Consider the following 14,635-nt stretch of genomic DNA (forward strand, 5'->3'; position numbering starts at 1 on the left):
CGTGAAAATCTGTGTGGCTTTACGCCAAGTTTAGTTTTTGTACTTCTTGAAGTGACTTCAATTTTCGGTGTGATGTTGAATGCAGCCCTTAATGGGTTAGTGATTTTGGTTTCCATTGACTGTCATTACATCATTTTGTTCTCAACGAATTACATGGTATTACTCAGTACTGATTTTCACTTGAATATTTCATTTATCAAGAGCCAATGTATGAAGTGTTCCCTTAAGTTAAGTTTTTGAGTGGTCTGCATGGTGGGGATCCTGGGCATTATCATCTCAGGATCATTGTCAATCAACTCAAACAGTGGTCAAACGCTTTTATTTTTTTCCAGTGGTTTTAAATTATTTGTACTCATTTGTTAATTCATACATAAGACTTTAAAGTTATACAGTCATATTAAACATGTTATTTATGCATCATCACTATGTTAATAATGAAACAATTAGGGATATACATCTTATACTGTTAAAATACATGCAGGTTAGGAAAACTGCAGAAACTAAATTGGCCCTGGTGTGTGTGTGTGTGTGTGTGTGTGTGTGTGAGTGTAGGTGTGTGTTTGCCCTGCAATGGACTAACACCCTGTCCACTGTTTGCTCCTGCCTTGCACTCTGTGCTAGCTGTGGTAGGCTCCAGATATCCTGGTCTGGATTAATCAGGTTAGAAAAAAACATGCTCATGGATTTTGGATTATATTATATTATTTTATTATACATTACTGTACGTATTTTTTAATATTTGACTTTGAATAGGTTTTCATTAAATTTTATTTTGAAAAGTAAAGGTATTCTGCAATTTAACTAATTAATTTTATAATCAAAGAAATTTGGGACAATGGGTTCCGTCTGCGTCCTGTCTGGGCACGTTTTAATCGAGTTAGTCTGATGTTACAAATTTATTTAACACGAATAAGGACTCTAAAAACTTCTGTGGCCCACTTGTACCCGCTGAAGTCAGAGGAAATGTACCCAGTGTATAATCTGGAATGAATATCTGCTCTGTACTCTATAGCAACAGCAACTCCACAGGCAAGTATTAAATGAAATAATTAAGAATTAATATTAAGCATGTGTACAGCTTTAACTTTAAAAGCGAGAAAAATAAACATTTATGAATAGCTCACCTTGGTATAGAGTGACTTTAAGGGCAGCCCCCACCTAAGGAGAGTGGGAGAGACAACGCAAGGGGGAGCGAGATAAATAGTATTTTCATCTGGCATCCAGCGTATTTTATGTAAAGTCGGTTACTTGTTTGTGCTTTCCAGGTTTGCACGTCTTTTTTTCCCCGTGCCAGTGGACGTAGTGGTCATTTGCTGAGTTTCGTACTACTTCATTGTATTCTTAAGTTAACAGTTGTTTAGTCTCTGCACTGAAACGTTGTTTAAGGATCACAAAACTCGAAACCAGCGAAATAAGGGAAGAGAAAAGTAGCGTGAAACAGCAGGAGCGGTGAGGAGCGTCGCGCTCAAGAAACACATCCAGGTAAGAAGAGCGAGGCGCCAACACTAACAGCCCCGATGCTAACCCGGGAGAAGACGCGAAGCTGAAGCGTCTGGTGAGGAGAACTTGGCAAGCTGTGCGCGCCTCGCTTGTGCTCTAACCCTAAAAGTGTCTGAAATCTTCCTCTTTGGCGCGTGGTGTTACTAAGCGGCGCGGTTGCTCGTTTTATTTCCTCATCCACAATAACGGTGGAGATCATGTACTTTTTCTGTATTGTGTAGATTTTCACTGCGCAGTATATGCTACACGTGTTTCTGTTTTATGGTAAGGCAGCATTATTTGCACAAGAAAAACAATCATTAGCCACTAGTAAATACTGAAGATTCAGAAGTCACGTTTATTAGAAATAATGTGTTTAATATTTCTATATGCATCCCTTCTTGGATGTATATGTACCATTCTTTCATTATGATAAAAAAAAATCGTGAAATAGTATATCGTTGATAGTGTGAAGGGAGACTGCTCATTTCTGCACTTGCTTTTTTCAATGAAGCAAACGGGAGAAGTTTATCAATTATTTATATATTTCGAAGTTCATACAGTCATATGCATTACACCGAGCATATTCTAATATTTACGTACAGATATTTTCATATAAGATACAACACTACGTTGTTAAAAGTCGTGCGCTCGATTCCCATGGACTCGCGTCCCATTGGTTCCCGCCCCGTAACCGAGCTTAGTAAACGGGTGAATGAATGAAAGTATGGATGGATAAAATATGTTCGCTGTTATAATATACTTCTACTGGTTTTGCTGTTTTGTCCCGTAAGCGGACCACTTATTATTTACGTTTTTCAAATCGTTTTAACCACGTATCTACCCGTCTTGCCGCTTTTTTAACACTTTCATATCAACAGTTTTACACCGACGAATAAATCCATCCGCTTGTCCGTTCACCAATCCATTTTACGAACCCTCTTGGTGAGCGTTTGGGATCTCGGTGAGTCAGAAGTTTAACTAATACTTGAGAATGCATACATTTTGTGTTTACTCCTGTTTCCCTTTACATATAAAGATAGTTTTAGGTGGATGTTTAAATGTGTAAATTGTCTTCTTATTGAATACCTTGTATTTTCTGTAATAGTATTTTAAGTACTTATTAAATGTCTGGTGAAGAAGAGCAAGTGTTCAAGTGTTCAGGTTTCATTTTAAATGGCTGAAGAGCCAGGGAAGTAAAACACAATATGTACAGTATCAAATGTAATATACAAAAAGACAAGATGATGACCTGATGGGGTTCACATTAAAGGACGTGAAATTATACATTAACGCTTTGATACTTTTTTTTTCTCTAGGAAGATATCATGACCAAATTTCTGTTTTTACTGGCTACAGTGGTGGTTTGCCAGAATGTATCTATTGGAAAATCATCCTATGGCGACATACTTTCTGGCAATCATAAAACTACAGGTATGCTCATTTCTCATGATTATTTTTAAAGAGTGCGGTAACCTTTAATATTGTACATATACTCTTAAGATGTAGCCTATTTGAAATGTAATCAAAGGATTTGAAAAAAAATAATTTAAAAAACTTAACTCTTTTAAATGAGGTGGCTTTGCTATTTCTCAAAAATTAAAAAGTACATATGTCACCCATGAAAAGAGATAAAGCAAAATGTTTAGGGCTATATTGAGCACATAGCTACACTCTTAAAAACAAAGATGCCAGAGTGGTTCAGTGCCATAGGGGGAACCATTTGTGGTTTCCAAAAGGCTCATTGACCTGAAGGTTTCAGACTTTATTTCAATCCATAACAGGCTCCATAAAGTAAATAACCACAAATAGATGGTAACAGATTTGTGAAATAACAATGGCTCATGATTTTAAAAGGACCCTTGCTGCATACAATAATACAGTCTTAATCTGTAACTGCCCAGCTAGGTTCAAGATTTCTGTTTTTTTATATATATATATAGGGTGGTGCAGTGGTAGCGCTGCTGCCTCGCAGTTAGGAGACCCGGGTTCGCTTCCCGGGCCCTCCCTGTGTGGAGTTTGCATGTTCTCCCTGTGTCTGAGTGGAGGTACTCTGGTTTCCTTCCACTGTCCAAAGACGTGCAGGTTAGGTGCATTGGCAATTCTGAATTATGCTTGGTGTGTGTATGTGCCCTGCCCAAGTTTGTTTCCTGCCTTGCGTGCTGGGATTGGCTCCAGCAGACCCCTGTGACATTTGTAGTTAGGATATAGCAGGTTGATAATTTTTTTGGATGCACGGTTGTAGAGTCACTCAAAATGCGTGCCCACAGGCCTGTCATCTTAAAACTCCAAAGGTCAAATAATGATAGTATTGTGCCAGCTGAGACAAATAAATGAAACATTAAAAAGTGGAAGAGTGTCATTTTGAAGCAAATGAAAGAACTACAGAGCTTCGCTGGGTGCAGGTCAGTCAGACTCAAAAAATAAGTTACTGCAGCACATAAACAAGAAGCTGCTTGTGAAAATAAGCTTAACCAATCAAGCACAAGCCACATTCTTTTTGTTAATGGCTATATTACTAGTATAGTAATAGTAATAAGATATCAAGATTGAAATTAGAACATTTAGGTATAAATTCTCATTTTAAATGAGGATATTTTTATTTTTGGTTTGGTGTTTTACTTGGCAGCATTTTTATGACTTGCAGCACTAAAGGAATAGACCATAATAAACAAAACACAGAATAAATCTGCATTATTTCTCTATATTAAAGCTAAAACTATTACTGTGCTATTTGATACATGATCAAGTGAAAAAAACTTACATATTGAGGGATAATAGTATTAAGAAATTTAAGATGTCTGGATTTGTGCAGTCTTTGAGGGTTTAGTTAGTCTAGCAGAGAGGTTAACACAACATTGAGTAGAGGTTGAAAGAGTGAATACAAAGATAGGTTTATACAGTCACTACTGTCGCATGTACAGATTGCAGTGAAAGTCTTAGTTGCATGAAATTAAAAAAAAGCAGAATAATAGAATATGATATGGTAGTTAAATACACGTGTAGCTCTGTTTTGTTTCATGCTTAAACCATTTCATTTTCCTATTTTTCACATCACATCACAGTTCTTATGTTTTGTCCTCATGGGTCTCATGGACCACAGCTGCTGTAGATTTTTATTCCAACCTAGTTTTTTAATTAGAAGTTAATATTGCTGCAAAAGTATATATTGCTCAAGCAGTATTTTTGTACTTCAGCCCTTGAGTGTTTCTTTTAGTCTGAAACAGCTGTATTTGAGTTTTTATTTGCTTCTTGTTTTTGTAACCAGCTGGAAGTTAACAATGAGCTGAATCAACCATCTAGCTTGGTCCCAATTTCAACTTTGGTAAACTTTGTTTATCATTAAGTATTCCTTTTAATAAAAAAAAGCAAAAGACTATGAATTAGTTATATGCTCTAGGACAGAAATGATTTTACTTGATGTCCTCTCAAAGGAAGAATCTACAATATAAGAATGAAAGCTCTAAAAAGCAATACAATTTTAAAAGATTCTGTTATTGGCCAGGATTGACTTGCAGTTAGGCAATTGATTTACAGTAAAAGCCTGCAGCTTCTGTGTCCTGCAAGGACAACAAAACAATTTGAATAGACTACACACAGTACAGAGGTATTGTATCTAGATAAGGTTTAAAGATTACCATTGGAAAATGAATGTGTCTTCCAATACTAAACACAAGTTGAACCTTTAAGTAATTCAATAAAATAGTTTAAATTGTTTCAACAGCTGTTTTTAGATTTCAGATTGTGACTGCCACCAGTATGCCTCTGATAGCATGATGGTAGTAGTGTGTATTGTAGATTTCTGTAGATAAGCTTAATGACAAACACTTGCTTTGTATTGAATCAATAAGAATAGTGGGACACTTGGGTGTTGAAGCAACAGGAATAGTGGGATGCTTAGCCCAGATCTTTTCACGTTTTATAAAGAGAATAATGTAATAATATTTGTTAAATAAAAGCCATCACAGACTTGAAAATGCAGCTTGATGGTAAAATCAGTGTAGACTAAGATCTGTTGAATAATGCAGGTGCATGGGAGATTCTGTTGGTTACAGGCATGCTCTACAATCAATAGTGAGAAAATGAATATTAAAAAAAGCAAATACTGTTAATAATGTCAAGATGGAATAGAAAAGATTCAGCTGCACAAACTTACATAATTAAGGAATGGCTAAGACATCCAAATAAAAAGGAACTCATTATAGAATGCACAAAAAATAGAAACACAAGAATCATAATTGATGATTGCAGCAAGAGTTTTACAGTAGTTTTAGACTCAATGACAGAATGAAAGAGAAGTTCAGGAGAGCAGATTACAAGGCAGATGTATAACAATATCCCATACTTTGGGAAAAGAAAGGTATTAGTTGGAATAGGAATTATTATACTTTACTATAGTATTGTTAAAACAATAATGTAAAGCCTTAGCTAAATGTAAAATCTGATCTTAGAAGCTGTTAAAACACAAAAGGTAAATTTTCAACTAAACTTAAAATTTCCAAGGAACTATTAAGAGGTAATGGTGTAGAGTTCTAGCCTGAAAGATTTTTTTCTTGGTATAGATCATAACTTTATACTTTTAGTTTTGAGTGGATTAAACATTTGTCCAGTCACTTAAATGAAGGACTTTTCTGTCTGTGACATTGATACTATTGCTTATGTTTTGTATTATGGCGGAAAACATTTTTTGTGGTTGGCAAAATTCAAATAGAAATGAAAGTTTTCTAAAGAACATCATCTCAGCTCAATTTTCAAAATTTGCATAACCATTAGGTAAAATGTATAAGTAGGAAACAATAACTGAGACATCATATATGATTTTTATTGATAAAAATTGATTTCAAAAAGTTCATGGAAGCTGAGACATGTCATTATAAAGTATAATGTAGATTTTTAGTCACTTACTTTTCTCTCAATGAAAAGTAACAGCACAACATACAGTATATATTAGCATGGTGGAGAGTGCTGCTGCTTCACAGCTAAAGAGACGGTTTCAAAACATAGCTTGGACACTGCATAAGTGAGATCTGTATATTCTTCCTGTGTTTATATGTTTTTCCTTAATTAGATTAGGTAAACTTTATTAATCTCATGGGGACAGTCAGATGCATACGGCAGCAGAAACATAAAAAATAAGGATATACTGTATACTTACAAGACAAATAATATAGCCATTATAGCTTAATTTCAAAATGAAGTCAATGAGTACATCAGGAGGAAGCACTGAATTGCCTAATAGAAGTGGGCAGAAAAGAACCCCAGAGGAGCTTCTTAGCACACAGTGATGGAATGAGCCTGTGGTTAAAAGCCTTCTGGAGGGAATGGAGGGACTTGTTCATGATGGCATTCAATTTTGCCACCATATTCTTTTCCATAACATATTCCAGTGTGACAAGGGTTCACTCTGTGATGGAGTGGGCTTTCTTGATAAGTTTGTTCAGTACTTCTTTTGAGCTGACGTTGCTTCCCCAGGGGAATGTAGAACATCACAACTGGTTACTATGGACTGCTAGAACATTTCCAGCAGAACTGCTGCATTCTACAAAAGACCCAAGTCTCCTTAGGAAGTACAGTCTGCTCTGGCCCTTCTTGTACAGAACCACTGAGTTGTCAGACCAGTCCAGGTACTTGTAGCTCTGCACCACTTCCATGTCCTCCCATTGAATGGTAACTGGCTTCTTGGCATGTCAGAAGTCCACCACCAGCTCTTTTCTCTTGCTGATGTTGAGTTGCAGGTTGTTGTCCCTGCAACATAAGACAAAGTCCTTCACAACCTTCCTGTAGTCTGACTCATATCCATTATTAATGCAGCCTATGATAGATGAATCATTTGGAAATTTCTGTAGATGGCAAGCACTGATCTTGTACTGGAATTCTGTTGTGTAGAGGGTAAACAGGAAGGAAGACAAGATATTTCCCTGAGGTGCTTCAGTATTATGCACCACCATTTTTGAAACACAATCCTTTAGCCTCCCAAAATGCTGTGTGTTGGTCAGGTTGTCCATGATCCCGGTGATTGTGGGGAAATCTGGGTTCTTTTCATAACCCAAAGACTTGCAGATTTGGCTGATTAGTGATTGTTATTTACTGCAGTGTGAGTAACAGTGAGTGTGAGTGCCCTGTAATGGACAAGCACTTAATTCCTGCTTTATGCCACTTTCTGAAAGAAAAGGCTCCAACATCTCTGCACCCTATGAACCTGTATTTGAATGAGCAGTTTCAGAAAATCTACTGTACAGTGTTTTTTTTTTTTTTGCAACACAGAATATCACTTAAAATGTTACTCTGAATGTATAGCAGTCTTAACAGTTCACTCATCTTTACATTATTCCAGATCACCTGTACCCAAGCAGCAAGTCTTTTGGGTCAGAACACGACCTTTCAACCAGAGAAGCAGAATCGCAGAACTCTGCAGAGCAGGCCAGCCTGTGCTACTTCATTCAGGAGAGTGAAATGGAGAGTCAGATCTCATGCAGACTTCGGTTTACCAGAAGTAAATTTAACTTCAATCCATTTGGACTGCGCTTTGGAAAGCGTGAAATGTACAGCACCACAAATGGAAAGAGTACAGTGTTTACGAACAACAAGTTATTGTCTTACGTTCTGAGCCATCAACAATCAAGATTCTCCCACTGTAAGGAAAACAAGGATTGTTAGAAAGTATAAATATTTTATTAGACTACTGCTTTAGTTGCATTGATCATATTTATAAATTGTGCATATTGTTAAATTAACAATGCAATTGACTCTACTCATTATTTACTCCCAAAACTTGCAATGTATTCTTGTTTTGTATAATTTCAGTTCATAAAATAAACTTTTAACCATGTTCTCAGATTTCTCAATAAATGAGACAGAAATAAATTCACCTATCCAGTTTCTATACCCAACTTTCTCTTGGTTAGGGTTCTTGGAGGTCCAAGTCTAACCTAGTAGCAACTGATTCTGAGCAGAAACCTCAACTGGATGGGACTCCTGTCCATTGTAGAGGACACAAGTACAAATATATACTACATACTCGTACAAGTAAAAACTGCCAATCTGCCTTGCAGGAAATTATAAATTCAAATAGATGGGGTCCAAGTATGATGACCTATGAATGTTCTTTTAAATAAAACGTGATATTAAGTACCCCAAAAACGTTAAATACAAAAGCAGTTTAAAACAAATTGTGCATTTTATTCTTATACTTGAATAGATGACAAACCAGGAAGGTTTGGGCTGCTGCAGGAAAAGGTGTTGGCCCGTGTGTGGATACCAATGCCCCAGTGCTGTGATGGGTACACTGTATTTAAAATGGCCCAGTCATTTAAATGAGACATAAACCCAAGATCTTTACTTTCTGTGGGCAGAAAAGATCCCAGAGTGTCTTTCGAAAACAACAGGATGTTTACGATATTTTGGCTAAATTGCCTACCATGACTTTGTGCATTCTGGCCCCCTAATCATCCCATGTTCCTTTTTGTCCATTTAATTTCTCTCACCCCTTTCACCACCTAACAGCTAATGGGTGGTAAGCATACTGGCACAGATATGGCTGCAGTTGCATCATCTAGGTGGATGCTACACATTGGTGATGGCTGAAGTGCCCCCCGTCCCCCACTATCTATGTACAGTGCTTTGAGTAGGATAGAAAAAACACTGTAATCAATTAAATAATTAAAAGAAATAATAAAAACCTGAAAAATGAGTCATCAAATGAGTAATCTATAAATACACAATCTGTATTATTTTCAAAGAATTGTAGAAAGTAGAGTAAAAAACTGTGAATGATGACACATATCCAACAATAATGCAGTGTGTTTATTTAAATAATGTGAGCTTAAATATGCATAGAGACATGATTTTTATTTATTTTCAATAACTTTTTAATACATTTCCCTAGTCTCTCATTTTCAACTATGCTAGATTAAACTACATTAGTGAAGATTGGTGAAAAGTGATAATTAACCAAAGCATGAAACTGTGCCATGTCAGGTCACTCTTAAATTGTAGATTTCTTTCCTTTACAAGAATATCACCCAAATGATTTGTAGCCTAAAGCAGATGAGTAATTCTTAGTCCTTCACATTTTTTCTCTTCAGTTTCCTTCCAAATATTTTATTAAACCAGATTGATCATAATAAATGCATTTTATTGGCAATAAGCAGCCCTTGTGCCCTGTGTTGGCTGGAATTGGCTCCAGCAGACCCCCTGACCCTGTAGTTAGGATATAGCAGGTTGGATGATGGATGGATGGATGGCAATAAGGAAAAATTAAAACAGTGAACGCAGCTTTTAAAAACTAAAATAACCAATTAAGGGTGGGAATCTTAACAAGCGAGACAACTAAACTGAAGCAGAAAAATGTCACTTGAGCAATAATTGACTTCTTATGAAGAAACTCAGTTGGAAGAAAAATCTACAGCCACTGCAGCCCACCAGGAAAGATGATGACCAATGTGATTTATGCAATCAAGTATATATGGGGTTATTCTGTAACTTTTTAAAGTGTCTAACATTATCCAAGCACATCCCAAAATTGCCTGTACTGAGAGTTAGCGTGTAACCAACAAAAATGAACAAAATCAGGATATTGGGCGTCTGGTCCAAACAGCACCTTCAGCCATCTACAAATTTCTTAAATAAACAATGCCAAGTTCAATCAAAGTGATGCCACTGTTTCACAAATTTCAGTCCTAATGCAAAATATCCAGACTTGATGCAAAGCAGGTTATTTTGCAAAGCATAACAAAGTTTATTCTGTTTAGATACCATTTCCTTAGAAGAGTTGCAAAAACCTTCCTTTGCAAATATAGCAGATTTTCTATGTAATGAATCAAATTGTATAATTATTATTTTTTTAAAAATCCAAAGTGTATAAAATATATGATAAGAAAATGATTTAATAACCACTAAGGCAGTACTACTTACAGTAAAAGTAAAAATGCAATGCCTGTTGGCATCACACATCAGACAGGTAGGCACAAAATGGCAAATTTTTCAGAACAGTATAATGCTCAGTCACCTCTGGAGGCTTCTACGTTTTTGGAAAATGATATACACACTTCAATTACCACAGAGAGCTTATGTATCTGTTCAAACATTAAATCTTGTAAAGTTGGTTTATTGATTTTTTTTTTGCTAAATTATAACTGCATAATATGCTGTACATTATACATATTGTAAATATGTATAAATATAGTATAGTGCATATGTATATACAGTATATTGTAAATATCTCTCTTCATGAAAATAGTTTTCATTTAAATCAGTACTTGTGGTAGGGGGAAGATTCTTTCAATGAAGGTGCCATGTGGCATTTGTCTACCAGAAACATTTTGACAACAGGTCCAAATAACCGGACATGTTTAGATGAAGGACAAGCATCACATTGAATCCCGTACTGCTAGAAAAACAATAAAAAGACCACTTATAACATTAAGAGGGATGCCAATATAGTAACCCCATCTATACATTTAAATAAGAATATGTGATTGCAGGAAAAGGAATAAAAACAACAGTAAGTGTAATATAAACGATAAAACACAGGTAGAAGAGGAAATTACAAATAAGGATACATGTTTTTCAAAAAATAAAATTCAATGGCTTCTCTTAGGATGAATAGCCAAGAAAAAAAACTACACTTTATTTTAGTAGATGAATACAGTGTTGCTACTTTTAATGTAAATTATAAAACACAGAAACCAAGCAGCTGAAAAGCAATGTACAGAAAACAATAAAGAAAAGAATATATAAGGCACAGGGCGGCACGGTGGCACAGTGGGTAGCACTGCTGCCTCGCAGTTAGAAGACCCGGGTTCGCTTTCCGGGTCCTCCCTGCGTGGAGTTTGCATGTTCTCCCCATGTCTGCGTGGGTTTCCTCCGGGTGCTCCAGCTTCCTCCCACAGTCCAGAGACATGCAGGTTAGATGCATTGGCGATCCTAAATTGTCCCTAGTGTGTGCTTGGTGTGTGGGTGCCCGGGATTTGTTCCTGCCAAGCGCCCTGTGCTGGCAGGTATTGGCTCCAGCAGACCCCTGTGATATAGCAGGTTGGATGACGACTGACTGACTATATAAGGCTCCATGGAAGTGACCTCTAGAAATTAAAAAAAGTTAAAAGGATTTTAAAGTGGAGTTTAGTAATTAAATATCTTAACACTTGAAGTCAAAATATAAATAGTTTTAATGAACAACAGGTTAAATACTACGAGTCTTGCACAAATGGTGTTGGATCTTCTTATAGGGTTTAGGCCAGTTCTCTTATTTTTTCTTCCATCTTTAAGCCTTAATTCTTTCAAAAGTAAAGCATGTTGATGCCTGAAACTTGACAGAAATCTAAATGTGTGATAGGATGCCAGCCTTATCACTACTTTATCCTAATCATACACAATCTGTTTTCACAACTGTACAATTCCTCATTCAAAACTAATTAAGCAGGACTGAGAATAACCGAGTACCAGAAAAGCCCCTGAAGTATGTTTGCAGTTCCATGCATTTTTTTTAATGAAACGTTTTCAGACGTTTTACTAAGAAGTGTTATGTGCAATGCTGAAGTACTTTTTTTGTTTTCAATTCAGCAGAAAACTAAGGATTTTAGAAAAATTAAAAACAGCAAAAACAAAACACTTTTTGATGTGTTAACCTTTAAGGTATAATGTCATACAGAACATTTTTTAGAAAGAAAAAAAAAATACTAATTCTGTATCACCAGTGTTATTTCTCTCAAATCATGTTTGACATGCTGCTGTGCTATTTGTACTTGGTTGATGTGTGTGTGTATAAAAGTGCCAAAACCGTACTGCCGTGCCATCAGTCCAAAACACAATACTGATATTAGCTAACCATTTCTATCTGCTTAATCAGGTGGTGACTTATTCACAAAGATTTATGAGAAATGCAGGAAGAAAATATGTATATATTTTCTGTGACATTATCCTTGTTCAGTAATTTGAAAACAAATTATTCCATGTGTGGATTACAGACCAGTTTTAATAAGACTGTAAAGAGTCTGAACAATTACTTATTTTAGAGTGAATATATATATACAGTAGCATGAGTTGTTTTAAAAATGTAAAAAGGTGCACATTAATGAATAAAGAGGTGGAAGTCTATTTAAATCACAAGAAATTTACAAATAAAATGCTTCAAATAATTCTCATACTAAAAATATGTATAACACAACTGTCAAAAAAAACTTTCATTTGGACTATGTACTGTACCAAGCCAGACCTTTAAAGATTTTGCCAGTGTTACGCTACATATTCTCCTAGGATTTTATGAAATACAAACATGTTTCTTAATTAATTCAGGTGCTTAAAAATATGAATATAGTATTCAGAGTCACAGTGCTGTGTTCAGTTGCTTAATATGTACTCATTTACCTACAAAAATCTAACAACTGGGTAACAAGCTATCACAGAACTCTCCACTAGGTGGCGACAAAGGCAAAAAATGACTCAAGAAATCATGGAGGAGAGAAAGAAAGCAAGCAAGCAAGGCAGGCACCAGATATCCTCTTTGCAGGAAATTTCAGTCCTTCTTGGCATTCTGAGGCAAGGTTACTAGACAAGAGTGTAGATGCTCTATCACGTGAGGCCTATGCAATATAACATATAAATTGCAAACAAGTTCAGATTTACTAAAATAAATACTTTATGGTCATTTTTTTATTCCTCCCTTTGCACATTTGCTGGTTGCATGCAATTTGCAATGCTCAGATTGTTCTCACTGACTTAATTTAGTTTTTTAATACACTAAAGTAATTTTAACTAATTGATTTTAGTTTGTTAAGACACAAAGGCAAAATGCAATATTAGTAGTATGAAGCATTTTCAGAATGTAAGAATATTTAAATGTGTTATTAAATGTAAGCATATTGAAAGGTGTTATTATCAGGTTATATGCACATACCTACTTGGAGTGCTTTGCCCAATAAAGTATTTCAGATAACCCCTGCAAAAGAAATTCATCGATGTAATACTAAAAGATGATAATGTAACACATAATTCAATATAACAGAAGGGAAACTCATGAATATATTCCAATTAATGCTCCTCTAAGGACTTTATGATGCAGAACTCATCACATAAAGCATGAAGAGCATAGTAATAGAAGCATGAGTTGTAGTAAAAGATGAAGATGCAATGGATGGAAAATAAATATTTGCATTTTGCAATGTGACGAGAGGTTGATTACTTATGACTGCAAGGGCACAATTGAAAGCATCTCCCACGATTTTGAATTTTTTTTGTTTATGAATTAAGTTAGTCATGTGATTTTTTTTTTGGTCTAATGCATGGCCATGGAAAAGTAAGGGTTTATGTATTATGATGTGATAGAAATGACAGTACAGGCAAATTTCTTGACAAAGTTAGAGGTCTACCTGGCACACTTATGCTTGAGTCTGTAACACAATGAGAATGGCGGTTAAAACATGAGAAAGCAATGATTTGCTAGCCATTTAAATTAAAACACAGACCTAATTTACATTATCCGAGACAAAACAGTTTAACAAAACAAGTCCTATAGGGGATTTCGGAACTGCGTAGATTGGCAGCTTTTTTGTTGTGACTTCACCTAAGAGTCCTTCTTATATATTATACCTGCACCTAAACCATGTCCGATAAGTAAAACTTGATTCTGCAACTGAAACTGAACTTAGTGTTATCTGGACATGTTATTAAAAATGTATAAAACTGACAGCCTATCAGACCAGCCAATTGTACAGTTTTACTTAATTTAAAATAATTATAGATATAATATATAATAAATAACCTCACATTTAAAGGTACACAGTAACAGCTGTATAGTACCATGTCAGAATCCATGTACTATTCTTCTATTTCTGTATTTAGGTGGATACAGGGCAGCTTACAATATTCTATGAATCTAATATTCAACTGTACATTTGTTTTCGGTATTGTTGACATTATTACGGTCACGAATCTATGGGAGACATTCAAGTTAAGAATTTCATTGGTGGGACTGATCCATCCATCGGCTTCACTGAACTAGTTGAGGAGCTTCTCTCTTCCTACCAACCACTTGTGTGCAACAGGCCTTTAAAAATCCATTATCTACACTCCCATTTGGACCACAACACCCAGCGAACAGAGGAGAGGTCTCTGATAAACAAACACGAGGAAAGGTAGTACTAGGACATTGCTCAAATGC

General features: G+C 35.7%; 1 protein-coding gene across 1 annotated transcript; it reads left to right on the plus strand.

Moving 5' to 3' along the window:
* Nucleotides 1-1,200: 1,200 nt before the first annotated feature.
* Nucleotides 1,201-8,343, plus strand: kiss2 (kisspeptin 2). Its single transcript, XM_039770197.1, has 3 exons — nucleotides 1,201-1,482; nucleotides 2,799-2,913; nucleotides 7,814-8,343. The coding sequence occupies exons 2-3, from the start codon at nucleotides 2,808-2,810 to the stop codon at nucleotides 8,134-8,136; spliced, it is 429 nt and encodes a 142-aa protein (XP_039626131.1). The 5' UTR covers nucleotides 1,201-1,482; nucleotides 2,799-2,807; the 3' UTR covers nucleotides 8,137-8,343.
* The last annotated feature ends 6,292 nt before the right edge of the window (nucleotides 8,344-14,635 follow it).

This window comes from Polypterus senegalus, chromosome 11, assembly GCF_016835505.1.
Source record: "Polypterus senegalus isolate Bchr_013 chromosome 11, ASM1683550v1, whole genome shotgun sequence".
NCBI classification, from domain to species: domain Eukaryota; kingdom Metazoa; phylum Chordata; class Cladistia; order Polypteriformes; family Polypteridae; genus Polypterus; species Polypterus senegalus.